Source organism: Ciconia boyciana, chromosome 3 (assembly GCF_034638445.1).
Source record: "Ciconia boyciana chromosome 3, ASM3463844v1, whole genome shotgun sequence".
In the NCBI taxonomy this organism is placed as follows: Eukaryota; Metazoa; Chordata; class Aves; order Ciconiiformes; family Ciconiidae; genus Ciconia; species Ciconia boyciana.
In genome coordinates, this window is record NC_132936.1 from 8,642,233 (window position 1) to 8,667,775 (window position 25,543).

Sequence of the window (25,543 nt, forward strand, 5' to 3'; positions counted from 1 at the left end):
TAATTGCAGTTTTTGCAGGTACTCTTATATGTTAATTGGTCATGCCAGTTACTGAGGAACTGCTGGGTGCCTAGTCATTAGGAGTTAACATCATCTTTTCCCTTCCCATGTACGTATACTTGGTGGAAAGAACTGTTAGTGGATTGGAAAACAAATTGGAATTTGTGCCGATGTTTTGGTGTGATAGACTGAACCCCTGCTAGTTAATTTTCTTTCAGTTTCTGTCTCTTTTTAAGCAAAGTTACAATAAAATTTGCTGTCTTCTGTTGTAGAAACTAGCTTGACCTACTATGAAATTTAGATCCCACTTGCTGTGGAGTATAGATGATAATCTCTTTGGAAGCAATGGAAGTGTTATGAGAGGAAAAAAATCCTTAAAATCTGTTACTATGTAAAATACACACTTTCACCTTTTGTTTATGAGCAGTTTTACATGTGTTGTCCCCCCTTCTTTTATTGTACCATTTTTCAGCATGTGTGGAATTCCAAATGTGTTTCCATTTGGTGGTACTTACAATTTCATGCCAATGCAAGTTCTTCAAAATGTCTGCTTGAGCTATCAAGGCAGGTTTTATGGTTTGCTTTGTCATAATTATTGACCAAGATGACATAGGATAAAGTATCATTCAAACAGAACAAACATGGCCCCAGCTATGTTGAGCATAAAATCTAAGACAAGGAAAAAAAGCATAAGCAGAGAAGTGAAGAGTGACATTGAGTCCTTTCAGATCTACATGGAAGCAGTGGCCTTACTGATACCCAGGTGTGGTCCATTTTATTTGTATGTGTCCCTCCAAAATAGGACTTCTGAAGAAGATTGCATTTCTGATTTGTCCTTAAAAAAATAAAAAAAAAGATTATAAAAATCCTCTTAACCTTACCTTTTGTTGTTCCAACAGAAACTGCTTGATTTGGTGGTTAAGAAAAGTGACAACCTGACTGTTGACCAACTTGAGAGATTGTATTCGCTCCTCAGTCAGTGCATCTACAGACATCGTAGAGACTATGACAAATCACAACTTATAGAGGTGATGTTGTACAGTTTCTTTTATTCTTTATCTGAATTTTGTGAGGCTAGTTTTTCAAGAACTAAGTTAATCTATCAATTTATTGTTGTACTAGCAGGCAAAAGCTTTAATAGACTTTGAGGAAGGTATCTATAAACAGAAAAAAGTTCAGTGACTTAAAAAACAGAGGTTGTTTCTAATAATACTTTCCTCAGAAAAGTGTTAAGCATTTAACCTAAAAGAATGGAGGAAAAAGAGGACAGAATACAGCAGCATAGAGAAGCACATGCTAGTAGACTAAAAATGGAGTAGAAGCAGTTTCTACATTTGTGGTATGAATAACAGTGGATGCGGTGGCTACTTTATAGGCACGTGGAGCCAACATTGCTGCGGTTGCCCTTATGTGCATTTGCATAACTAGGCCAAAAAAAATTATGTAGCTCTGCTCCATGCAGTTTGCTGATTGTGACTTTGCAAACTTTTAAGGTCTTGTATGAAACTTTCTCTAGATCAGTAAGTGTACCCTTGGGAAAGTCCAGTACAGCATGATGTAAGCCATGCTGTCATTCTTTGCCTCTAAAGTGTTTGCTATCAAAGGCCTTCTGTCTACATCAACAGTAAGTTGGTCATTTCACTGTTGGCGTAGGCTGATTGTAACTCTGGACATGCATTCCCTCCAATGTTGTTGTAGCTGTAGAGGGCTTTGGATCAGCTTGGTGATTCAACTGATAACCAACCCTGCTGAAAAAAGGACAACAATTGCTAGTTTCCAGTTGGGTTACTGAACGCTAAGTATTTTTCTCCATGAATATTTTACAACAAAACCTGGAAAGGCGTTAGCATGGGATATAGTAGAGTTCCTGCAAAATACTTTTCAAACCATTTTCATGCTATTCCTCTGCCATCTTCACCTAAAAATATGTTGAAAGTCTGTGCCAAGTGTTAAGTAGATTAAAAAGACATTTATCCAGCAGGAGTGTGTAGAGACCGATCTTTATTTTGATTCTCCAAACTGTGCAGATATGTGTTTACAGCTGGGTCACCAATAGCATAAGACTTGAATTCATGCAGTGTGCCATTGCAATGCTTTCTTAATACATATCGAGTACGTTAATTACATAAGTGACCCTAATACACTTGGATTTTCTCATGGACTGTCACAGTGGAATGCTTTCCTGCATTATTACTTCTGTAATTAGTTTCCTCTTTTAAAATATTTTGCTAGCAGATAGCAACTAATAAACAGAAGTGTCTATTTTCCTATTATTTGTTCAGATTTAAAAAAAATAGCCCAATAAATATGATTATATAATGTAACTTTAATTCTGTGTATATTTATGTATACTTGATGCTCTCTGTCTCTTGCAGGAGATGGAAAGAACAGTTCATGTGTTTGAAACATTCCTGTGAACTCGTCAAGATGGGTGGGTTTATCCTCTCAAACTGCTCATGGGAGAGCAGTCCTCTGAGCCATTCAGTTTCCATTTGCACCAAGTATGTGCAGAGCCTTGGTCTTAAGTGCTCTCTCTTTTTCTTTCTGTTGAATTTGGTGCTATTTTCTCAGGTACCTGAAACCAACCAGCCTACAAGAACCAAACGGAACTTCATATAGTTGTATCTGATATAAATAAAGAATACAATGCCACAGCTTGGAGATTTTTGGTGCTACAGAAACTGTTCTCATTTCTGCTCTTGTTCACTCTACATGCATTATCTTTGGGGAAACTTCAGGCAAAGTGGAGACCAACATATACAGAGAACTGGAAAGAGCAGATCTAAGTTGAATATTTTTAAACAGGCGATCTTTTTTTAATTTTTTTTCCAATTTTTCTCTTCTCTGGGGTAACGGACAAAAAATCTGTTCTAAAGAAGGCAATGATGCATTGTGGTGGGAATCTTGAGTAACTGGATGTACAGTAATTTGAAGATGAGGCTCTCTAGAACTGCCTTTAATGTGCCTTTTAGTCAATTGAGAAAGATAAGGCTAATCAATTGGTTTGGATTATAGCAAATGGCAATGTTAGAAAGCTGTCTTCAGAATGAAGATCTCCAAAAGGATGATTTGTATTCTCTTCATTGGATGGCAACCAGTATTATGGTTCTATAATGCCTGTCTTACTCTACAGAACTAAGACACACTGAAAAAGCCACATACTTTACCAAAATGGTGAAAATACTTTTTCATTGGTATATATTTGTTTTAGAAACAAGTTACACAGTGAAACTTTTCTGTGTTGCTAAAAATGAAGCATTTTCCCACCACCTCTTTGTTTTTCGTTTTGAGTTCTTTAAGAAAACCAAGTTTAATACTGGCAGGTTTCTTTCTGAAGTTCCGTGTTTGTAATATAGCTTGGACTGTGCAGTGCAGGTAAGAAGACACTACAGTCCGTCAAAGTCCTGGAGCCCAAGCTCACTTGAAAATAAAACTTAAACTAGGCTTCACAACTCAGTCTGTGCAAAGCACTGTTAATGTGAGGGGATTGGAGGACAGTCTTTTGAATCGATCTGTTCGGACCAAAGTTCTCTGGGTCTAAATTGTGTAGTTCAAAACCTTTCCTTTCTGGCAACTGGAGAGAACAGTCTAGGCAATTTCAAGAAAAACATGTTTATCACAAGCTCAGTATTAAAACATTACCTGGGCTGATTTATTTCAAACCTATGTGGAAAGTGTTCTGGAGAAGTTGGCTGGTGTTACCACCGTTAACCATTCATTGACTGTCCCTACGTAGCTGCGGAAGTGTCTTTCCAGGAATATGCAACACAGCGTGACTAGTTTTTAATTAGAGAAAACAGTCTTGGACTACTGCAGAGATACTGAGCTACCTCAGCTTTTTGTATTTTAGTTACCAACAGTGTTTATGGAGGACTGTAATCACTCTGCTCCCATTTACAAACTGAAGCTAAGGTACTTGTCTCCACCTCTATGGCTAATAGTCGTATAGCACTGCAGAGAAACAAAACATGGGCCTTGGGCTACTGCAGTAATCCAAAGTGCTTTGTATATTATGGTTAAACATAATTCTGTCTTAGATCTTTTTCTCCCCCGAATGCCACTGTTTTTCTTTATAGCTAATGGCAGAAAAAGGTTTTAAGCATTCATGTACATCTAGTTACACCTTCTAAATGCAACCCATGCAGAAACACTGTATTTTTTAGGTGGGAAAGTGCGATTAAAAACAACAAAAACAAGCAGAAAACACATTTAAAATGAGATTCTTTGATCTCAGATTTGATTATGGGATTTTTTTCCATGTTTCATTTAGTATTTATTAGCATCATACCTGTTTGAGATATTTTTGTGTCTGGTACATTAACAGCATTTTGTATTTTGATGGAAATTGTTACAAACTTTAAGATTTGATTAAATAAAATGTAGCAGATTTTTTGTAGCAAGTTTCTGATAAAAGGGTTTTTTGCAAGTCTCAGGTTCTTGCTGCAGAATTTTTTAAAAATATTTATTCCAGTTTCACTTACTCAAAGAAGTTTTTGTTCAAGTAACAGCAGCACTTGTGGAAGATAAAACTGCATACATTTTTAAGAAGATAATAAATTTATATGAATTGAAACAGTTGAGAATTTTAGTCACCAGTGAGTGTGAAAAGCAAGTTTAAGCTAATGCTTAGCATTAAAAATGGTTCTAAAAGGTCAGGTTTCTAAAGGAAAATTTTTACTGTCAGTTGTTGATTGGGAAAAATCTTAAGAGGCAACTTTACTAATTGAGGAGCTGCCATGTTGTTTTAGAGAAAAGTAGCTGATATCAGATGTTCTAGTGGACAGCTTACCTAAAATGATATACTCGCCTTCCTAGCCCAAATAACCACACTTCAGTTTTTGTTTTCCTTTCCAGATGTCTGGTGGTTATAGAGTTAAAACAGCTGTTAATCTATCCATGTGGTCTAAACTTGTTTACTCTTTGTATGTTTTTAATTTTTTTGCCACATAGCACTGGCAAGAGTTTGTACAAATTGACCTCTCTTCCTTGTTTCTTGTTGTGAAAATTGCAAGTAAACTCCTGTGTGAGTCCTTGTGCTGGGGTCAATGAAATGTGGCCGGCCAGAAGAAAGGAGCTTTCTCTGGGGGGCTGCTGGGGCTGTCTTGGAGAGAATGGAGTTGCTCTTGGGTGAAGTTGATGGCTATGGAGTTAATTGTATTTGCAAGCTTGACTCTCACCTGTGATTAATTTTTTTGTTTTGTTTTGTGTCCTCTGTATTGTTACTTTATTTCCTCATATGCCAATGTATTTATAGGATTACCGTTTTTTGTAATATCTTGTCTTCCTTTTTTTTTGTTGTTTGTTTTTTTTTTTTAAGTTGGTGGGTCAGCTCTGGTTTTACCTTCAGTCTCCTGAACGGCAGGTCCTGCAGCTGATAGTCATTGATTTTGTTTTTATTTTATTTTGTAATTACAACATAAGCTTGAATTTGGGCTTGTACTTGCATCTTTTGTATCTTGTACATTGGGTTATTTAGACATTGGGGAGTCCTGTTTGGTTTCATTAACGTGCGTCTACTTTGTGGATTAAGTAGACTTCCTTCATCAACTATGGTATATTTTGGATTCTATAGTTTTATTCAGAACTGTGTTTAAATTGATGTTTTGCATTTTGACTTCATTTTACGTTAGTTTGAAGTAAGTTATTTAATTTTTTTGAATTTCTGGAAATTTTGAACATTTTACTGTAATTTGTAATATAACTGCTGTGAAATACTTGAATAAAGATGACAAGAAAACACATCTTTAGCTCCTTCAAAAATGTATTTAAAAGAATTGCTGCCTAATAGCTGATACCAGTCTTTTTCTTACCAGACCTCCTTGATTTCACAGTTCAGGTGTTTTACTCTGTGATCTTGCTGTTTACTTGTTTAAGACGTAATTTCGCTTTCAGTGTTGGTCCATTAAAGAAAAAAAAATTCTAATATTAGTTTTGACTGACAAAGTGAAATTAGTGTTGTACATGAGTGAGTGAATAACGCCAATGAAGTTATGAAGTTATGCTCTGTGCTTAGAAAATGTTTTATGTTCAGTTGCAGGGTACCACCCAGGACTCCTTATAGTGCGTCAGCATCCAAGTAATACCAGAGTTTCTCACTACAGGTTCCTCCCTGTTTATCAAAGTTGTTCTTACCCTTTTTTTTTTAAAGATAAACTCATAATATATCGATGAATTCCTTTAGTTCCCCTCCTCCCCCGTAGGAGAGCAAGCTGCTAGAGGTTATGCAAGCGAAGAATCAACCCCCATCTTACTCATTGGCAATTTATCCAGAGCTAACAAACTTCATGTGATGTATATAATGTGGAACAGAGTATGAGAAGTTGTTCTTTAGATTTGTTATGGCCTTTCTTGAGGCGTGGGACACATGGTATAACACACCTGCTCATTTTCTTCTTTTCCTTTTTGTGTACCTTAAAGTAGAGGGCTCCTGGGCAAAAGACTAGTTGAGGAAGAGGGTACTAGTAAGTTATTTCATATCTGAGTCCAGTTCTGCTTTTATATGCAGCTTTGAAAGCACAATTAGATATTAAGTATTATATAACTCAATATGTAAATATAATAATGTAGTAATTGATCAGTGAGAGCCTAGGCTCATTTTGTATCAGCATGGTCAGATGTGGTGTTTTGATCTGAACGGCCTTGCAGATAGCACACTTAACACCATCCAAGGCGTTTGCAGTCTGTGAATAAAGAATGTAGGGTATGAGGTCTTGCATATCTGTTTCTGTCTTTCAGGAGTGGTGATGGCCATGTTGACGGAGAGAATAGTTTCAGGCCTGATTTCTGACAGTGGCTGTAAAAATGATCAGTCAAAAGGGACAAAACTGCTTTGTTTGGGCATTGACGAAAGGATTCTTGTAAAAATACTTAGTGAACTTTGAGAGGTGCTTCAAAAGCATGAATTAGTGAGGAATAGTTGGATTGCATCACCTGCTGTTAATAAAGCCTTAGTAAAAGCTTGTGCCACACTCACATTTGTCAAGTGTTCACTGCTTAATGCTGCTTCCTTCTGCTGTTGGTTTCTGCCTTGAATGTAGTTGTGAAATGCAATTTCCCATGTTTCCTTAAATTTGCGGTGTTGCACATCCTCTGTTTCCTCTTTTAAGCCCCTCAGATAATTTATTTAAATTAAAATTGAGATCTTTTTGTTCTGTATCTCGGGTAGGATTGGATTTGGACTTGTAATATATGGGGTTTTAAGCTAGCACTGCATGTGAATAGATTCTGCAAGCTAAATCAGTAAACTGATTAATGAAGCCAAACTCTTCATTTTTTTGCCTCCTCCTTTTATGCATCACTTGTGGTCATGTAACTATTATGTAAAAATGAGGGATTATAAACTTTAACACTAATTAATTCAGCCTCATTCCATTTCTAGGTGAGTAATTTTTTTACAGTGTGATCATTTGCATAGGGAGTATATTTCAGTTGAACCCGCTGCCAGTAAATGGCTGTGACTACTACTAAATTCCATTTATTCTAGGAATGCATTTGCGTTATGCTATACTGAGCCTTTCTTTAATAGTAGGGAAAATCCTTTTCCTTTAAAAATATGATAAGCTGCTAAGATTTAACATGGATTCACCACTTCTAGTGGAATGTTAGTGTAAACCTGGCCATCCATATTAAGGTTTGCTGATACGTGGATGCTGATTTGGAATAAAGCTGCTTTCAGGTTTCAGGTGCAAAAGATATTCTGGCGTTAAGCTGTGTTAGAAGGCTCCTCTCCTTCAATTCCAGGAGTGGGGCAGGTTGAGAGCAGAGGAGGAGGTTGTTCAGGCTCTGCATGTGGGGCATTGCTGCCGCAGCACTTGGGATGTGTTGGCATACTGCAGAAGTTGAGTTGGTTCTGCTGTGGTGGACTCCTCGCTGTGTTTCGTTTTGCTTACTTCTGGCTCTCAGCAATTTGGAGTTTGGCAGATTACGCGTGAGAAATGTGCAGGTCCCTGAGACTGGATGGCTGCTGGGAATGCTCACACCGTTTGTCATCCTGGTTTATTGTGGAGGTGAATTACATCGTGATGAAAACGCCTTTGCATCCATGTCAAATTTGAATTGTGCTCTAACTCAGAGATGTTCGACTGTGTCTGTATGGAAGTAGGAGTCTGTAGAAGATGACCTGTCAGCTTTGGGACTGTGGATGGAGAGGAGGGAAAGACTTGGGGAAATTTCAAAAGGGCTCTCTTTGAAATATTTGTTTCTCAAGGAAGTAAAGCAGAGACCAAAATATTCATCCTAGAAAATATGTTAAATTTGGACTAAATTAATTTTCTAAGAAATTGAGTCTGCTGTAGAGGGAAAGAAAATAATGCTGTTTTAGTTAAGGAACTATTTCTCATCTCCAAAACCCCAGCTCTAGTTCTGTCGTAAAGCTGTGTCTTGTGTTCTCTTGCTGACTTTGTTAATACCTTGTAGAATCCCTTCTGTATGTGGAGGCTACCTGGAAGAACACCTGATTTTGGTGATAGGGAAGGACAGATTGCCCATCTGTTTTAGGTTTCTAATGAAGATAATTCTGAAATGACTTTTGAAGTGATGTCCACTGCATTCTCTGTGACATTACAAAAGGTTTAGTGAGATAAAGGAAATACAATGTGAATAGCCACATGTTGTATGTGACTATTAACATCAGTTTAGTAATAAAATACTGTTTTGTGTAGACATTTTAAGTATCAGAAATATAAACATGTAAGATTACATTTTCATGAAGCATTGGAGATGTAACTGGTTTAAAATTAATGTCTAGCCTTTATATTGGGGTTAGAGTGCTTCAGAGTCTTCCTTTAAAATGTCCCAAAGGCAGAAAGCTTTTTTTGAAATAAAAAGCTTCCTTTTCACAAGATTCAGAGGACAGCCACGAAAGCACAATTCGAGCATAAATTTTACGGTGTTAATCTTTTCAATACATGAGAATAAATTTTGGAAATGGAAATCAGCTGACGCCTAACGATGATTTAAATGGTTAGCAATTTGTCACAAAAATTCGCATGTATTAATGGAGAATAATATCAGCAGAAAACACTGTTTGTTGAATCTGATGCTGTGGCACGTATGATTTGATCTCGTGCATGCGCAGGGTCTACTAACTTATGTATGGCTTAACAGTCTTTTCAGGAAAGGCATCCAGCCTTGTTCTGCAGAGTTTGTACATCTACCCTGCTCTTTGAGCTTTTCATCAAGTGGTTAAGTTCATGGGTAGAAACACGTGCCTTATTCCTCATTTGTTTTGGTCTGGCTTCTGCTTCCAGGCACTGCTTCTTGTCTCCTCTTTATGTTCTAGACTCGTCACACATAGATTCCCCCCCCCCCGAAGATACTAATGCACTGTGATCAAGTAGCCTCTCAGTCGTCTTTTTGTAGAGCAGAATGAGCTCTTTATGGCTTTCACTGCATTTTCTCCAGCCTTTAAGTCAATTTTGTGGCTTTTTTCTGCAGTAGGTCAATTTTTCAACATCTTCTAAAACATTTGTTCACACAGGAAATTGCTGTGATATTCCAGCATTGGTCCCACCAGTGCCATATATAGAGCTAAAAATCACTGATTCCTACTCACTGTTCCCCTTTTTACACATCGAAAGATCAATTTAGTCCTTTTATGCCATGAAATTGGGCCAGGAGCTCTTGTTGCTTGACTCTTCTCAGACTTGCAGCTTTTCACCATGCTGTTCTCCATCCTGAATGTCAGCCTTCCTCATTCCCACCTGTCTGAGGTCCGCTTAGCTTTACAAAAAGTAGTTTTGTTTTAGTGGTCCGTGCCAGCCAGAGGAGCCAGCACAGTACGTATGACTTGTTCGGTCCTCATTATCTTTTGCTCTGCTAATCTCTGTTTCCACAGGTCTGTGACTAATGATTTATGTCAACATTTTCCTTCAGGAACTTTGGAAGAAGAGGATTCCCCTATTAGAAATACTCTGATAATACCAAATTGAGAGTTACTCGAACAGATTAGATACTCCTCAATTAATCTGCCTATTCTTAGCCTGTTTAATATTTGCTGCCTGAATACTGTACAGTGAGAAAGTTGAAGTATTTTGTCACATGCTGTTGAAAATCTATTACCTTATCAATCAAATGTGTAATCCTGTCAGAGAATGAGATCAGGTTTGTGTGATACAGCTGATTTTCTAGAAAATCATCGTATTTATTCTTATCTCTTTGATTCATGATCAGTTTAGTTAGATATCATCTTTCCATTTTTACTTGGGATTGATGTCAGGTGAATGCCCTGTAATTACCCAGTCATTTAACTTGCCCTTTTGATAACTGTCACATTATCAGCACTCTTTCTGAAATACCCCCGTGTTATTAAAAATGAATGTCAGCAGGGCAGAGCCTTCTGGGCTTTCTGGAGGTGGTTGAGTGTTAGGTTACCTCCTGAGTTTGAAAACCCTTATCCACTAGGGAAAGTCCGATACCCTCTCCAGGTAGTTTGCAGTCTGGACGTCTTGGTCCCGTAGGGGACACCTCTTGCCAAATAGAAAACAGAAATGTGAGCCATTCCCAAGCATTCCCTGCCACATTTCCACTCTTCATTTTCTCTGCAAAGGCTGTGTGTGGCATTTATATGTTCCAGGACATAAACAGGCAGCTTGCAGAAAAGCTGGGCGTAAATTGAAGCAGGTAAAATTGAACTCGGTGTCAACAAGTAATGGAGCACTGCATTCATTGGACATGAAAGTAAATAACTTACGAAAAGACGATCTCTCTTAATGGAAACAGAGTGGCTACAGAAATTCCAGTGGGCTTGGAAATTTAGGCTTGCTTTGCGAGAGCTGATTATTTTTACTTGAGTGGAGGGACGGTGTTTCTGGTAGAGCATAATGCTCATTATACTCTTGAGACTAAAAGCATTTGCTGTGTCACCTTCACTATTCAGTTTGCTGATCCTTACTCTGATGCTGTCCACCAGCACAAGGACATTGTATTAGAAGTTAGGGACTGCTTTGTTTTAAGTTCCCAAGATGTGGAGAGGAATTGGTTCCTTTCTACCTGTAAGAGCTATTATGTTTATAAACATTTTTTTTTTAATGAGGTGGGAAGCTGAAGCCTATGTAGGAGTGTCACTGGTGACCTTAGTTAGGTGTCTGCTCTTTAGCCACAAAAACGTGAGAAAAGGTCACCGATGCTGGATGACGGAGAAAGCGTGTATATTGCCTGTGGTGCGAGGTGTGACTTTAAGCCATCTTCAGCTTAGCCCCAGTTGTCATCACAGTTCCTAGTTCTGTATTAATTTGCTTACAAGCCGCATGCTGAAGTTGCCTGTCAAGCTATTAAAAACCCTGGGTTACTACTGCTGTTCTCTGGACAGATCGCGAAAGAGTTTCATACCATTGCCAGTATGAATCTTGCTGTGTAAGACTGGGGATACGAACTCTGAAGGAAAAGAGAATGCTGTTCAAAAATAACAGATGATGAAATTAAAACCAGTAGGCAGCCTTTCAAACCTTCATTGTATAATGAAAAATTCAGAGGCAGATTTGGCTTGATGACAGCACTGGAGCGTCCTTCTCCCAGGTAGTAACTGAGCCAAAACATTTAATTCCGCATGTAAAGCTGCTACCGATTGAAGTAGAATTTGTTTAGATAAAGAAAATTGGAATTTGTTACTTTTTAAGAAATCTGCTAGCTAAACAGGAATTACTAAAAGTGTGTGTTATCAAAAGAAAAAACACGGGTGACTAGCAAAGGAAGAGTCGTTTTTCAAGGTAGTCTGGTGCTTTTTTTTTGTTTCCAGTCTCTAGCAGTTGGAGACTGTGCTGGTCTGCTTGTCATGCTTGCACAGCTCGGCTAAGGAGCCTGCGATGGCAGCTCTTGCTTTCATGAATTCTAACCTCAGCAAGTGTTTAATCATGCCTCAAACAGATTGGCTTTTCGGAGGAAAAACGGTGTTTCTGTTCTGGTATCGCTGTCCAGCTTAATGTAATGAGTGATGGAAACACTGTGCCCGAGACACATCCATCTGCTTCCCTCCAGACCATTTTCTTTCTGGCTTTTCCTGCAGTCTTAAGTTATCAACCCAGAACACTCGCCGACGATGGGAACTTGCTGCCGTTCCGTACGTGCTGGCATCTCTACTTCAGCCGAAAGCATGTTTCAGCTCCTGTTTTTGAGCTGACTTGAAATGGGAAAGAAGGCATTAAGGGGTGAGCTTAAGGGTCTCGTCCAAATTAAAAGGCTTGTATTAGCGTGACAAGTTGTAAAAATGTCAAAGTGGATACAGAGTCAGCGTCTTCCTAGGGACCTGGCACAGGTTGCAGCCTGCCAGGACTTGACTGCATCCGCTGTTTGTAGGTTTATCCCCTACAATGATATATTATGTTAAGTCACCTTTTTCAGTCGGTGATGGGGAGGCAGCGCGGTTCTGAGACCTTGCCCTTGCATTCGAGACAGCGGAGAAAAGCTTTGGGATCGGTTCCAGTTTTCAGAGAAATTCTTCACGAGACGCCGGGCGGGTGGGTAAATACTTGAAGCAGTCGGTGCCTTTGCTGTCTCCGCTGATTAAACATAATGGTACTCGTGAAGTCAGGCAGAAGTGCAGGCTGCGGCTCCTCTCCCAGCTAATCCCTGCAGCTGCGGAAAGTGGGTGCTCGTGCTGGCATTCAGTTCGTCTGGACTCCACCAAGGGCAAGCTGAAGTGTAACGAACGCTCTAATTAGCTTGCTCCGATTGCACTGTGCTAAGCTCAGCCTTAACACCTAGCTGCAGTTAATTAAAAGATGGGGTTGCTGAGGTTTTATTAGTACAGTGTGTTTGCCACTAGATGCAACAATGGGAGAAAGGCGGGTGACTTGGGCAAATTGTCAGGGATAGGCGATTACCTGCACGCAGTGAACAGCCCTGTTTGGAGATCACTCGCCTTCCCAGGTGAGCCAGGGAGAGTCAAACCAGTGAAGAAAAGAGTTTTTATCATTATCAGGCTGCTGAGCCAGCCTGTCCCCTGAATTTCTTAAAGCTTTTAAGAAAAATCTCTGAGCAGATATGTGCACATGATTCATTTGGCAAAAGCGCTCAGCCAACTTCCCAGAGGGGAACTAAAATAATTTCCACATACAAGTAAAGCAAATAGCCTGTGTCTTGTTCATCCTACCAAGTATTATTGACTAGTGCTGAGTAAGAGATCTTTGCAGAGCGCTGATGAAAAGGTTGGCAACTCATTCCACTTGGTCTGGATTATTGCAGCATGGTTGTGTAATACTGAATTGCAAGGCTTTTAGTAATCTTCACAGGCTGTTCAACCTGAGCCACTAAGCCTAAACTAAAATGTTTAAAAACTGCGGTTCACACTCTTAAATACTTGCGTAGATGTACTCTCTAAGAACTGGAGACAATTTCAATATACGTTAAGATTCTTCCTGTGAATGTGTAGAACAGATATTACCTCCTAAGATCCAGCTGAAATGTTCCGCTGCGGTGGTGTTTGGGACTAGTTATATTTGGCTCATCTTTGTTCCATACCCAGTTTTACAACTACCAGATGACACCCTAATGAAACATCGAACAGCGGCCCTTCAGTGCTCTCTGAAAGATGTAGCCACTGAGTTACAGAGCTCCCACTCTGGATACGAAGGAATTTTGACCATAGGGCAAAAGTGCCTTTCATCTTTTAGACATCGCAGCAGCAGTACAGTACAAATCCTAACTTTCACTTAAAACAAAACAAAAACAAAAAAGAAAAAAGCTGTTTATCAGTGTTTTTTTCAAGATAGTTTCCTAAACTATCTTGAGCCCTTTTGTTGCTTACTTAAGTTGGGGAAAAGAGATGAAGAAACAGTCTTGCCGAATAAACTCCAAAATCACTTATAAGAATTTTTTCGGAAAGGAGAATGGAAGTACTTTGGAAGCTACTGAGCATTTAAATATTAGCAACACATTTTTGGATTTGCAAGAGAAGCTAGCTGGATGGAATGGACACATTTTCATCCATGGCTGGGATGAAACCTGAAGTCACCGTTTGTGCAGTGTTGTTTCTTGTTCAGTCGTGACAAAATTAATCCAATCTGGATGCTGAATCTAGATCTATAAATATATTTATTATAATATAACAAGAACTTAACAGTAAACATAAACTATATACAATACCATTACAGATAACCCTGTTTTTAATATTAATCACAGAAATAGCCAGTTTTGTTCCAGTGTGAGAAATGAAGAAATAAGCTAAATTGGAAATGTTGAATGTGTTTTTAGGTCTTGTTGACAGGTAGCACCTCCTTTGGAGGTAGACACACACCAACACTAAAATTAGTCCTGCCCCAGGCAGTTAGAAACTTGTGCTCCAATCTTTAGGTTCACACTTGCACCCTGTTTGACATAAATACTTTAAATGACATACTAGTATATAATTTTGTTGTGCTTATTATTTTTTTCTTCTTTAAAGAATAAATAAAACAACTGCATAACAAAGGCTGGAACCTCACTGTCAAAATGAGACTTGAGTCACCCTATAGCTTGACTCAGCTGACTTGAGCACTTCTTCTTTAAATACTGCAAGATACAAATTTCATTTTTTTATTTTATAAACAATTATTAATAAAATAAGATGATTAGCTAACCATCTGCATTGATTTCCCCAAAGCTGTAGGCAGACCTCCCTCCGTATAAAAAGGCTAGCGTATTTGGTATGAAATCCAACTAGATATTGACTGTAAGATCTCACCCATGCCCTGTATAGGACCCTCCTTCTGGAATTACCGGCATGGCATTTGGGATTTGAGTCTGCAAAGGCAAGTATGGCAACTTTTTTCCGTCTACTTGGAAAGAAATCAGACAATCCTTAGCTTGGGGTTACTTCCTATCTGTGAATTTTAAGATTCTTTCCCCTGCCCCCTCTATGTTACCCAGTCCATCTCCCATTTGATACTTTTATGTATAAATTTATAAAGAATTTCCACATCACAATGCTCTCTGGATAGACAATATTTTAATATATATATAAAAATATAACCCCTGTGCTGTGCATATACTTACAACTCTACATAGTAATCATTTTAAGTCTCTTATACTGGGCTTAAGTCTATGCATTTTTCTACCATGGGATTTAAACTTGTGTGTTTCTGTAAATAAGAGAAGTATAAGGTTTCCACACCTATGGGGAAACTTGAAAAATAAACTAAAATAAAAAACTTGTTGGACTTTACATAAAAGATAGTGGCGTATATCCCAATGTACGGAATTTTGGTTGAGAGCCAAAACTGAGCGCATAGTCACAACAGGAGGCATCTTCTCCATCTGATGAAAACGTGGAAATCCCACGCTACGCTGTGTGTTTTAATGTGATCCCAATCAGAAGTGAAGAGCGGGTTTACCAGGAGAATGCCTCTGGAATCGAAACCGTTTTCATCTTGCATTACGGGAATTGAGCACTGCCAAGTTCGCTCATCAGCAGAAACCGGGAGGAAAGGTTTAGAAGCCCCCACCACCTGTGGGCATGGCCACACGTGCCCACACAAGTATCACCGGGAGCAGAAACTCATCCAGCCCAACAGACCTTTTTTCTTTTCATCATTTTACATGGAATTTATTACCAATGGCTATTCTTCTTCACCCCAGTCCCCACCTCACCGCCCTTCTGGGCTCTGCTCTAGAGAACTGAAAGATTCGTTTGATCTGATGGAAGACTGACATCAACGTAAGCCATCTGCCACACAAGATTTCTCTCAGTCATTGGTATTGAAAAGCATGTATTTGTTAAAAACAAATGTAGGAATCAAAGTGGTAAGGACACTTTGACCTTTGAAATAGATTGATGCCTAAAGTGTAATAGTAAAACTAATCTGCATGGTTATTTTAAGAATCAAGCTTGAGCTCCAGAAGTAAAATGCAGATTTTTTTTTTTCTCTCTTCCCCAGCTTAAAAAATATGTGAAATTCTATTGCACCTGGGTTGACCAAAAGCCGACGTCCAGAACAAGTGCCACTATAACATCTAGTGACACCCTTGTATTATTAAGTTACAATATCTTACATAGCACGGAGCTCTCTGCTCCTTGTTCACCAAAAGGTGAGGATGATTTTTCTACATTCAATGTAGACACTATTCAAGACTTTAGAGCAATATGTTCACTGGCTGGCTTTGCTGCTTTTGTTTCTTAAGTAGTAGTAGTGTTCTCGCCTGCTTTCAACAGGTACAAACAGTTCTCTGTCCCACTCCTGGGTAACATCAGCCGCTCTGAATATACTTCTTGATTACTACGCAGCCGTGTCGAAAAACAGGGCAGGGCATATTTGGTAGCAGTGTCCACGTATTTGTTTTAGGGTCGTAGGCTTCCATGTTTCCCAGGGCAGGTCCTTCGCTGCTAACGATCCCACCAGTGGCATAAATTTTTCCATCCAGAACCACAGCGCTGTATTTAAAAAAAAAAAAAAAAGTTTTAGTTAGTCTTCTTCCCCAACAATTTTCTTTTTAGGCTTAAAACAAACCCAGTCTTTTGTAACAAGGGGTAAACTATCAACACACCTTTTATTCTTACGTATATAAAGCTGGGGGGGCATTTCTCTTCCCTCTCCCTTTCTCTCCCCTAAATTAATCCTTTTTATGTTCCTGCCAGGTAGGTAAATGTTGTCTCTAATTTCAACAACAGAAATTAGTCCAAGATGTTTCTCCTATGTATGGGATCTGCAGCAAATGTAGCAGGAGGACACGTCCCTGTAACACCAGGCACATGCAAAAGCAATCCAAGCAATTTGGGGTCCCTGCTGTCTCAGTTGGAATAAACCCTTGCTTCAAGTTACTCCTCTAATTATCAATGGATGCTGCGAAGGGAGGGGAAGAAAACCTCCAAAAAATGCTCTGTTGCTTCAGCCCCTTCCATGGTCACGCCCTGGTGTGGGAGCCTGGAGGTCCTGCTGACTTGTCCTCCTTGTCCACCCAGGCGGGGTGGTGTCGGGTGGAAAGCCAAGCCAGGGCACACGAGCCTGATGGCTGGGGATGTGCAGCTGAGGGATTGGCAGGGGAGCTATATGCTGGCCTCTGAAGAAGGCAGAAAAAACCTTACTGCTTTTTAAAAATGAAAGTGTTCGACTTCAGACATCTTTTGCAAATCAAGGATAATGAGGCTGGGCTAATCCCGTGGTCTGTAGGTTCTTGATAGGAGAGAGAGCACATAGGTGTGAGAGGTATTTGAAAGAAAAATTGCCCTTCGGCTTCATCTCTTCCTCCTCTCTCCTTCCACTTAACCCTTTGGCCTCTCCTGCGATTGTGCGCAGGGCATGACGCTCACTCTGGGCTAATGAAGACAGACACCGAGGGGCTGGGCTCCCGTGTGTGTACCTGGAAAGGGCAGAAGGATGACGGAGGCAGCCAGGCAGGAAAAGCCTATGCAGGGCTGCTGTGTCCTCCATGCTGCCTTCCTGCTGCATGGGGGGAACCCAGAAGTGGGGGCGGCTCCGCTTTTCATCTGCTGGGAAGCCTGAGTTTGGCCCTCAACATTTGAAGATGTTCTTAAGATGGATGGCGCTGGCAGTGGTTTTTCTGGTGGTTGGGGTCCCTTCCAACAGGTCTTCTGGTGGTTGGGTACCTTCTAAGAGCAGTCAGTGGATGGTTGTGTTGGGAAGGAAAAGGGAGACTCGGAGAGTATGGACACGCCAGAGGATAGCAGGGAGAAAAAGAGGGAGGGGAAGACAAGAAATGAATCGCAGCCAAGAATGTGGCCTAGATCTAGGAAGCTGGAGAAGGGTAGTAACCCCGTAGGCTTGGTAAAAGTGAAGTCACTTCTTCAGCTAATTTTGGAGCAGTGGGAAGAAGAATGAAAAATGATAAAGGCAAAAGACAGAGTGCGCTGGAAGACCCAGGATGAACTGCAACTAAAATGGCACTGATAAAACCACATGTTTCTGAAGAACACAAAACTCTGATGTCCTTGTGGAGAAGCAGAGCCCGAGGTTAAAAATAAACGCACAATGACAACAGTGAGGACTCAAATAAGCCTAGTCCCTGGGTACCGCCAGGAAATAGGAAATAATGAGAATCTTGTCAAAATAACTGTTAATCTGAAAGGAGGAGGAAGGAGAGAGAGACTTGGAAACACTTGATTAGAGCCTATCCACAAATCAGCAGGGCTGGATGATGCATAGCCCAGGGTCCTAAGGGAGTTTGCTAATGAACTTACTGAACCACTGGTAATTATTTCTGAAACGTCAGGGAGAAGTGGGGAAGAACAAGAACTTGAGTAAAGCAAGTGTCATCCTGAAAGACGGCTCTGAAAGAGAATGAGCCCACCTCCGCAGGGTGGGCTCAGGTCCCTAAGCCAGGAGGGAGCGGAGGTGGCAGGACCAGCCGACCCAGTAAATCAGACAATGTGCAAATTAAACCACAGTTTAGGACTAAGATATTTGGTGGGGGGTGGGAAGCCCATCTCTGTATTGGAACAAGTTACTATTTAAAAGCAAGACAGGCTGGGAATTACAGCTTGCAAAATACAGCATGGGGAGAGGGGGAGGATGGTCCCACCCCATGCTGAAACAGTCCTGATGTGGCGGAGAGGCTGCTGAAACCAGCTGGGTGAGAGTTTAGAAATGAGGCCGTGGGGTAGTGGTTGCTATTTGTGTTTCACTTTGTTTTCTTAATAGTGAAGCTAAAGGAGATGGAAGCTTATGTGAACTGGGATAGGCTTTGGGATGTGCCAGATGGAGGAGGGTCCGGTGTCAGAGATGGGCTGTGGTACAGAGTAGCTTTGCTGCCTTGGTTCTCTAATGAAATGCTGAGCAGTCATGAAAAAATTATCCCTACACAAAACCTGATTTAAAAAAAAAAAAAGCAAACGGATTAATTTAGCAATTTTGTTGGGTGAAGTGTGAAAAACCAAACAAATTCCCAAACAAAGAAGAAAAGATCCCCAAGAAAGATCTGGCTGCGGAACTATCACTAATGGGTAATTAAAAGAGATGCTAGTGTGGAGCATGGAGCCTGGGGCTCGTTCCATCAGTGTTGATGATCAAGGTCCACTGTCCGTGAACGGCCTCAGCTAAGTTTTAATTTACTGGTGTGGACACGCTGGTGTAGATGACAGCACCTCACACCAGCGCAGGAGAGGACCGTAGTGGCTGTTACCACCTACATACAGGGGTCCTGTCTAATACTGCTCATTACCCGATGAGACTGCTCTGCATGGACCTTTTGATCTGTGGTAAGAAGGGGATGGACAGAGGGAGGACTCTGTGCGGAGACCTTTCCATCTACGCTGTAGTCGACCCTGGGAACAAGAGCCAAGCAACCACCAGCCCTTCCTAGCTGGCTGTGTGCTGCGTAGCTGAAGTGCCCAGTATCCCCTTGGGCATCCAGTGTTGGATCTCTAAATGGGGACATGTGTGCTTTACAAATTCCTGTGTAGCATCTTAGCTGCCCACACTTCTTCTAGTAAAGTCTCCTCTGTGGCATGTTTAGTAGCAGCTACTCTAAGCCAGAGGAGCAGCTGAGTAGCCAAGCACACCTTCCTGAAATGATCTGGGTCCAGGTTCCTCCCCACCCATGCTCTGCATTAGGGGTTACAGCGGGTGGGCAAATGTTCCTCTTGTTGTCCAGCACCCGGGCTACAGCACTGAAAGAAATTCATGGCCAGCGGCTGAGACAAGTGGCTCAATACCGTAGCCTCCCATCCCGGTGCTAATGTGTTGGGGAAGAAACGGATGCTGAATTCCACCCTCTGAAAGACTGTATGAATTTTAAATTATTAGAGTAGCTTCTGCCCCCTCCGTATGCAATTCCCATAGATAAGACTGGCGTAATGCTTAGCTTGTGAGTCATGCCTGAGGTTAAGAAAACCAGTGAGCTGCTCCTGCTACGCAGTTCTAAGTATGCAGCTGGTATTTATGTGTGCAGGGGACTTTGGAGACATTCAGGCATCTCTGGGGCTAAAGTGGGAGGTAGGTACTTAAGCTCAATTAACAATTTAGTCCTAGGTTGCTGCTACTTTGCAGTATTAGGACAATCACTGCTAATTTCTGGGACCTTAGGGAATAGGAAACTCAAGTGGGCTCTAAAACCTTGAGGAAAGTGAGTGGAAAGGAGTATGCTCATTGCTCTCTCTTCATTACTGTGACAATATTTCTTTTCTCCCCTCCCTTCCATCCCATCAGCTGTAAAAACATCGTTACCAAGGCTGATGTACAAAGAAAGAAATAATTACAATAATTAGGATGCGAGTTTATTGCTCGGTGCCATTAATCCTGCGAGATAAAATGATTACAGGCTGTCAGAGCCTGGGAAGGAAGGAAGCTCCGTGCTGCAGAGCCTCGCTGCAGGGACACAAAACCTCTGGCAGCTTCGGGGGCAGCGACCTTCCCAGCGAAGGAGCAGCCGGACCCCCGTCTCTCCAGCAGCACGCCCAGGGTGAAGGTAATCGGTGTCAAAATGGAGGCCACTTCATCTACTCCTTCCAGGAAAATATGTCTCAGCATTTTGCAAGTTATTACCCGGCAGGCTAACGACTCTGCTTCTACTCCCTGAGTAATTACTGCAGTTTACTAGAGAGCCTTCACCTATAGCCCTGCAGCCAAGTCACCCGAGGTGCCAGGGCGTCCTTCATTGCCCAAACCATGAGCAGTGTCAGAGGATCATGCTGTGACTATCCCCTGACACTGCCACCGCTAGTCCGGTCCATCTGCTGACCTCCACGAAGCTATGAATCACGCTCCTAAGGAAAATCCTAACGAGGCTGAGGGGCACCAAGGGCTGGTGGGGACCTGGCTGTTCACGGTTGGAGTGCTTGTGTAATCTGAACACCCTTTAAATCTCTTCTCTGCCTCTCCACTTTGCAGTCCTTCCCCAGCTTGAGCAAACAGGTGGCAGAGAAGATCCCTCTCTGACAGCTGGCCCTTAAAGGACTTGATGGACAAAGCGAAGCATTGAATCATAAAATCATAGAGCAGCCCATGTTGGAAGGACCTCGAAAGATCATCTGGTCCAACCTTTCATGGGAAGGGGACACTAGATGAGATTAGCTAGCACCCTGTCTAATTGCATCTTGAAAACCTCCTGTGACGGGGACTCCAGCATGGCCCTGGGGAGCTTGTTCCAGTGGATGATTGTTCTCACTGTGAAAAGTTCTTATATTGAGATGAAACCTCTCCTGGTGCAACTTGTACCCGTTGCCCCTTGTCTTCTCCATGTGGCTCCTTGTGAAGATAGAGCCTCCATCCTCCTTTGAGTGCTGGAATACTGTGTGAGGTCCCCCTGAGCTTTCTGTTCTCCAGGGAGAAGGGTCCTAACTCCTTCAGTCTTTCCTCACAGCGCAGGTTCTCCAGCCCTTTGATCATCTTTGTGGCCATCCTTTGGAGCCTCTCCAGTCTGTCCATGTCTTTTTTGAATTGCAGGGACCAGAAGTGGACACAGTACTCCTGGTGCAGCCTGACAAGCGCTGAGCAGAGTGTGACGATCACTTCTCTAAACTAGTAACATCCCTGTGGATGCAGCCCAGGATCTGATTTGCCTTCGTTGCTGCATTTGACTTTGCACTGCTTCTTAATCATCTTTTTTAATCGCACTTTCCTGTCTGCTCAACCACTCTATGTCTATGCAAACCCTGCCCTACCCGTGCTCCAGCTCAGGCGTGGAGCACCAGGGCTTGGCACACAGGAGCCAGGTGCCCTGCTCCGGCAGCTCAGCTGCCAGTCACTTGGTGGCCACCTTCCCACCAAGAGCGTTATGGACCCTCCACTCTTCATTCAAAAGCATCTTATAATGAAAGTCTCCTGATGGGCAGCAATTTGGAAGCAACCCAAAGCAGAGGATGTCAGTGCCTCTTTTCTATAGTGTTTGAGAGCCAAGTGCCTGGGAGCTCCTGCTCCAGCCCTTCCCTCTCCCATGGAGATGGCTGGACATAGCACCAAGCAGTGGGACTACCAGCAAAGTTTGTTAATTTTGATTATTGCTATTATTTTAAAGTTTCCTGCTTAGTCCTAAAGATCACATCAGCCTTATCAGGAAATTAAAAAAAAAAATAAAAAAAAATTCCTATATTGTAAGTCTAGGGTTGTAAAAGAGATTTGAAATAGCTGAATTAGCATGTTGTTTTGATTCCCTGAAACTTAATATCTTCTGAGTCCTCAAACAAAGCTCCTCTCCCTCCTCACTCCTGCCTATGCATGCACACGCGCTCACTAATTTATTTGGAGCAGTTCCATAAAGGTTATTAAATATTATCAGTTAGATAGATAGACAAAGAATCTGCTTAGAAGTAGAAAAAATCCCCATGTTTATTAGTGGATGAATTTCCTTCCTTCCTAACATTTCAGGAGGGCTCTACTGGAGGTGGAACGGAACGATGGTCATCAAGTGGGAGGAGTAAGCGCAGGGATAAGAAAAGCCTGCCAGGTACCAGCTACCGCAGGAAGCGGCTCCGTGCAGTGCTAGGCAGAACCGCAAGCGCCCCGTAAGCTCTTCCTTAAACTGGGGACCTTTCAGTGAAACCTTTTGGTTTGCAAGACCAAAGCGAAAGGCATCGCCGCCGTCTCGGTGGGTGGTGGTGCTCAGGGTGCCAACGCGTCGTCCTGAGTTTGGTGGCGAGCTGACAACCTGCGGTCGGTTGCAGGCCGGGTTGGCAGCCAGGTTGTTATGTTTGAGAGGGCTCGAGCTCGGGTGGCCGTGTTGTGCTGCCAGAGGTGTCAGCTTTACAATGAGATGGATAAATGAGGGTCCAGATTAGTCATGGTCAATTAGGAGGATATCATGCCACTTCTTGGAGTGGGATTATTAGTGTGGGTGTTTTGGCCAAGCTCCAGTTATGTTCTCCCCTACTCGGTGAGCACTTTCCCTTGCTAATGATCCAAAACCATCATGTGGCATCGTTACTTGTTGCTGAAAAACAGTAATGTTTTATTCCAAAGTCTGTCGCACATCAGTAACGGCCCGAGTGCTCTGTCTGTATCAGTTACGCTTTAATGCACACCAAAATCCTTCATGTCATCGACTGCTACAGAAATTATTGCTATTAGTCTGGTGCGGCAGTTCTCAGCCGCTGTCCGTGGAGCATAGTCCCAGCCACACGTCTCCTTCCAGATATGGTGGAAGATTTTGGCTTTCCCTTCTGGACCACAAACACTTCCAGCTGCAAATGCTGCCTACTGAACAGACCAGCCTTTACATCTGCAGGCTCAAGAAGCACGAGGCCATTAAGGAACTGTGCTCTGTAATAGCTTCACCTGGGAATATCTGTCCAAACAAGCTGTGCTCTAACCCCCGCCAGTGCCTGGAGTTACCATGAACTTTGCAATGAGGAAAGGAATCAGCTGGGGGAGTCTGCGGCTGGTGCCGTACATTAGCAATGCCTAGTAGTTAAGCACAGGAGTCACCATGCTTCGCTGTTCAAGAACAAGGGCTTATTTAAAAAGAAGAGGGGGGAAAAAAAAAGAAAAAAAATCCACAAACCGACCCTGTTTTTGTGCTGTTCAGCCCGAGTCGAAGTTTTATTAAAGATTTCCATTCGGCAGAACCATCTAATAAATCTTACTGGTTAACAGTCAGAGGAGGAGGAAGAAAATGCTTTTCTGGTGTCTGTTGGGAATTGCTGGTACTAAATTAGCTGCTCTAGAATTATTGCTGGCACCATCACGCTGCCGCTGTTGCCCCGTGGAGGCTCTCTGTAGCACACGCCTGTTTGCACGCCGCCTGCATCCTAAGCAAGCAGAATATGGAATTTTTAATCATGCACAGAAATGCATTTGGTATTCTTTTTGCTCGTGGAAAAATAAACCCTTGAAGGGCATTGCGGGAAGGGAGAGTGCTGCCTGCAAAGGGAGGACTCCCCAGTGCTGGAGGGGAGGGATGTCTCTGCAAGCCTTGCTGGAGGGAGGTGTCCGCAGAGCAGTGTGATCATCCTGGCTCGCCATCCCTGTCGGCTGCTGTCTGCCGCCTCCAAAGATGCCGCAAATGAACAGGGGCTGCCAAACCGAGACGGGGTCCATGTGGCGAACAGGACATGCTTGCCTGATGTTTGGGAAATGGCAAGTATCTCCCTCACCCTCACACATTGCGTGGAAGATGTTCAAGACCTGTGTGTGAACTCTCAGTGAATTTTAAAATGCTTCAGACCTATTATAGCTCTTTGCCCACTCGGCACCATCCCTCAAAGGGTTAATTCTAGGTCAACACGAAATTCTTATTGACTTCCATCAGGCTGGGCTTAATCTGAAAATGATGCTCAATTTGCTCTTCTGTTGATTGTGAGCTGGAGACCTGAATAATTTATTTTTCGTTTTTCATTAAAAGTAATTTACTTGATATTAAAACCATTTGAATGGACCTTTAATTTTGCACACGTGGGGAATGTCACACACATTTCTCTTCCCCGTGCTCAAAGCCATCACGCTCCCTAGTCACTAACATGTAGAAACAGTGCAGATAAAAATAAAAGCGATGCAGTCAAGATTTTTTCCCAGCAAATTTGGTATCGAGTGATTCCTGGTGAGAGGAGATCAATAGCATGCAGTTAATTTCTAAGTTGTTTATGTTGCTGCTTTTAAACCATGTTTTTTGTGATCCATGCTAATGAGTGGAATGAGGAATTTATGGATTCATAGACTAAGGTCAGAAGGGATCTCTGTGCTTAGTTAATCTGAGCTTGTGTATACGCAGACCATGGACTTTTCCCCAGGCAGCATCTCTCTTGGAAATGTACCTAACCTCCTCTTACAAACACCGAGTGTTGGTGGGTTTGCCCCCTCCCTTGCTGGTTCTCTGTTTAATTATCCTTGCTCTTGGGAAAGTGCCTCACTTCAAGGCTGAGATGTGTAACTTGACTTTCTAGCCCTCGTAACCTGCTACGCCTGTGTCTGAGAGACTGAAAGCTTTTCCACTTGCTCCCAGTGATCAAGTCACCTCTCAGCTTTTCTTTGATGAACTCCTTAAATTTCATGTCAAAGATTTGATTCGCAACCCGGGATCATTTTTGCAGCTTTCCTTCGAACTTCCGCTGATATTTCCACATGTTGATGCATGGACCCAAGACCTGCATTCCTCTCGCCAACGCCGTATGCAGCAGCGCTCTCTCTTCCCAGCTGCAACTTCTTTTCATTCCGGTGTTAGGGCTCATATTATATATCCAATATTGCACTTTTATCCATCGCATTGCGATGAGACCTCATGTTGTGTCGCTCTGAGTGGCCTCCTTTATGTCCTCCTCTGAGTGCCCGACTTTCTAAGGGGAGCAGGGCTGCTGTGATTGTGCTTCCTCCATGTATTACTTTGCATTTAAAATACTGCTGCTAGCTTGAGACCGTCTAACTGAGACATGCAGATAACTGGCTAAAATAGCTCCTTCTGTAATATTTTTACCCACCAAGTGTTATGCCACCTGTAGCCTTTACCAGGGGAGATTTTCTATTACCCGGATTGTTGGGAGATATATTAAATAGCATTGAAGAAGAATCAATGCTTGCTACCGGTGGCCTTGCTCAATGAGATCTTCTCATTAACAACTACATTTTGAGATCTGTCAGTGAAGCAGATTTACCCTCTCTAATGTGCTCCTTGTTAATTCCATATAATACCGGCCAAATGCCTTAGAGAAATCGCAGTATATTATAGCATCACAGTTGTCTTTAGCAGCCAG

General features: G+C 42.0%; 2 protein-coding genes across 14 annotated transcripts in view; one reads left to right on the forward strand and one right to left on the reverse strand.

Annotated features, from left to right (window-relative positions):
- The window catches only part of ATAD2B (ATPase family AAA domain containing 2B), an 81,874-nt gene extending 76,064 nt beyond the window's left edge, over window positions 1-5,810 (forward strand). Inside the window, exons 27-29 of one of the 4 annotated variants that reach the window (XM_072858427.1) lie at window positions 900-1,028; window positions 2,376-2,431; window positions 2,572-5,807. In XM_072858427.1, coding sequence (XP_072714528.1) covers window positions 900-1,028; window positions 2,376-2,417 — 171 coding nt within the window. In that variant the 3' untranslated portion in view covers window positions 2,418-2,431; window positions 2,572-5,807. Of the gene's footprint in view, window positions 1-899; window positions 1,029-2,375 lie in introns of all 4 variants that reach the window. The other 3 variants (XM_072858429.1, XM_072858428.1, XM_072858426.1) reach the window with 3 other exon arrangements.
- An 8,232-nt stretch (window positions 5,811-14,042) lies between these two features.
- Window positions 14,043-25,543, reverse strand: part of KLHL29 (kelch like family member 29) — a 403,118-nt gene continuing 391,617 nt past the window's right edge. For 7 of the 10 annotated variants that reach the window (XM_072858448.1, XM_072858450.1, XM_072858446.1 and 4 more), the window contains one exon: window positions 14,044-16,342. In XM_072858448.1, the coding sequence (XP_072714549.1) occupies window positions 16,159-16,342 (184 nt within the window). In that variant the 3' untranslated portion in view covers window positions 14,044-16,158. Of the gene's footprint in view, window positions 16,343-25,543 lie in introns of all 10 variants that reach the window. The other 3 variants (XM_072858453.1, XM_072858445.1, XM_072858444.1) reach the window with 2 other exon arrangements.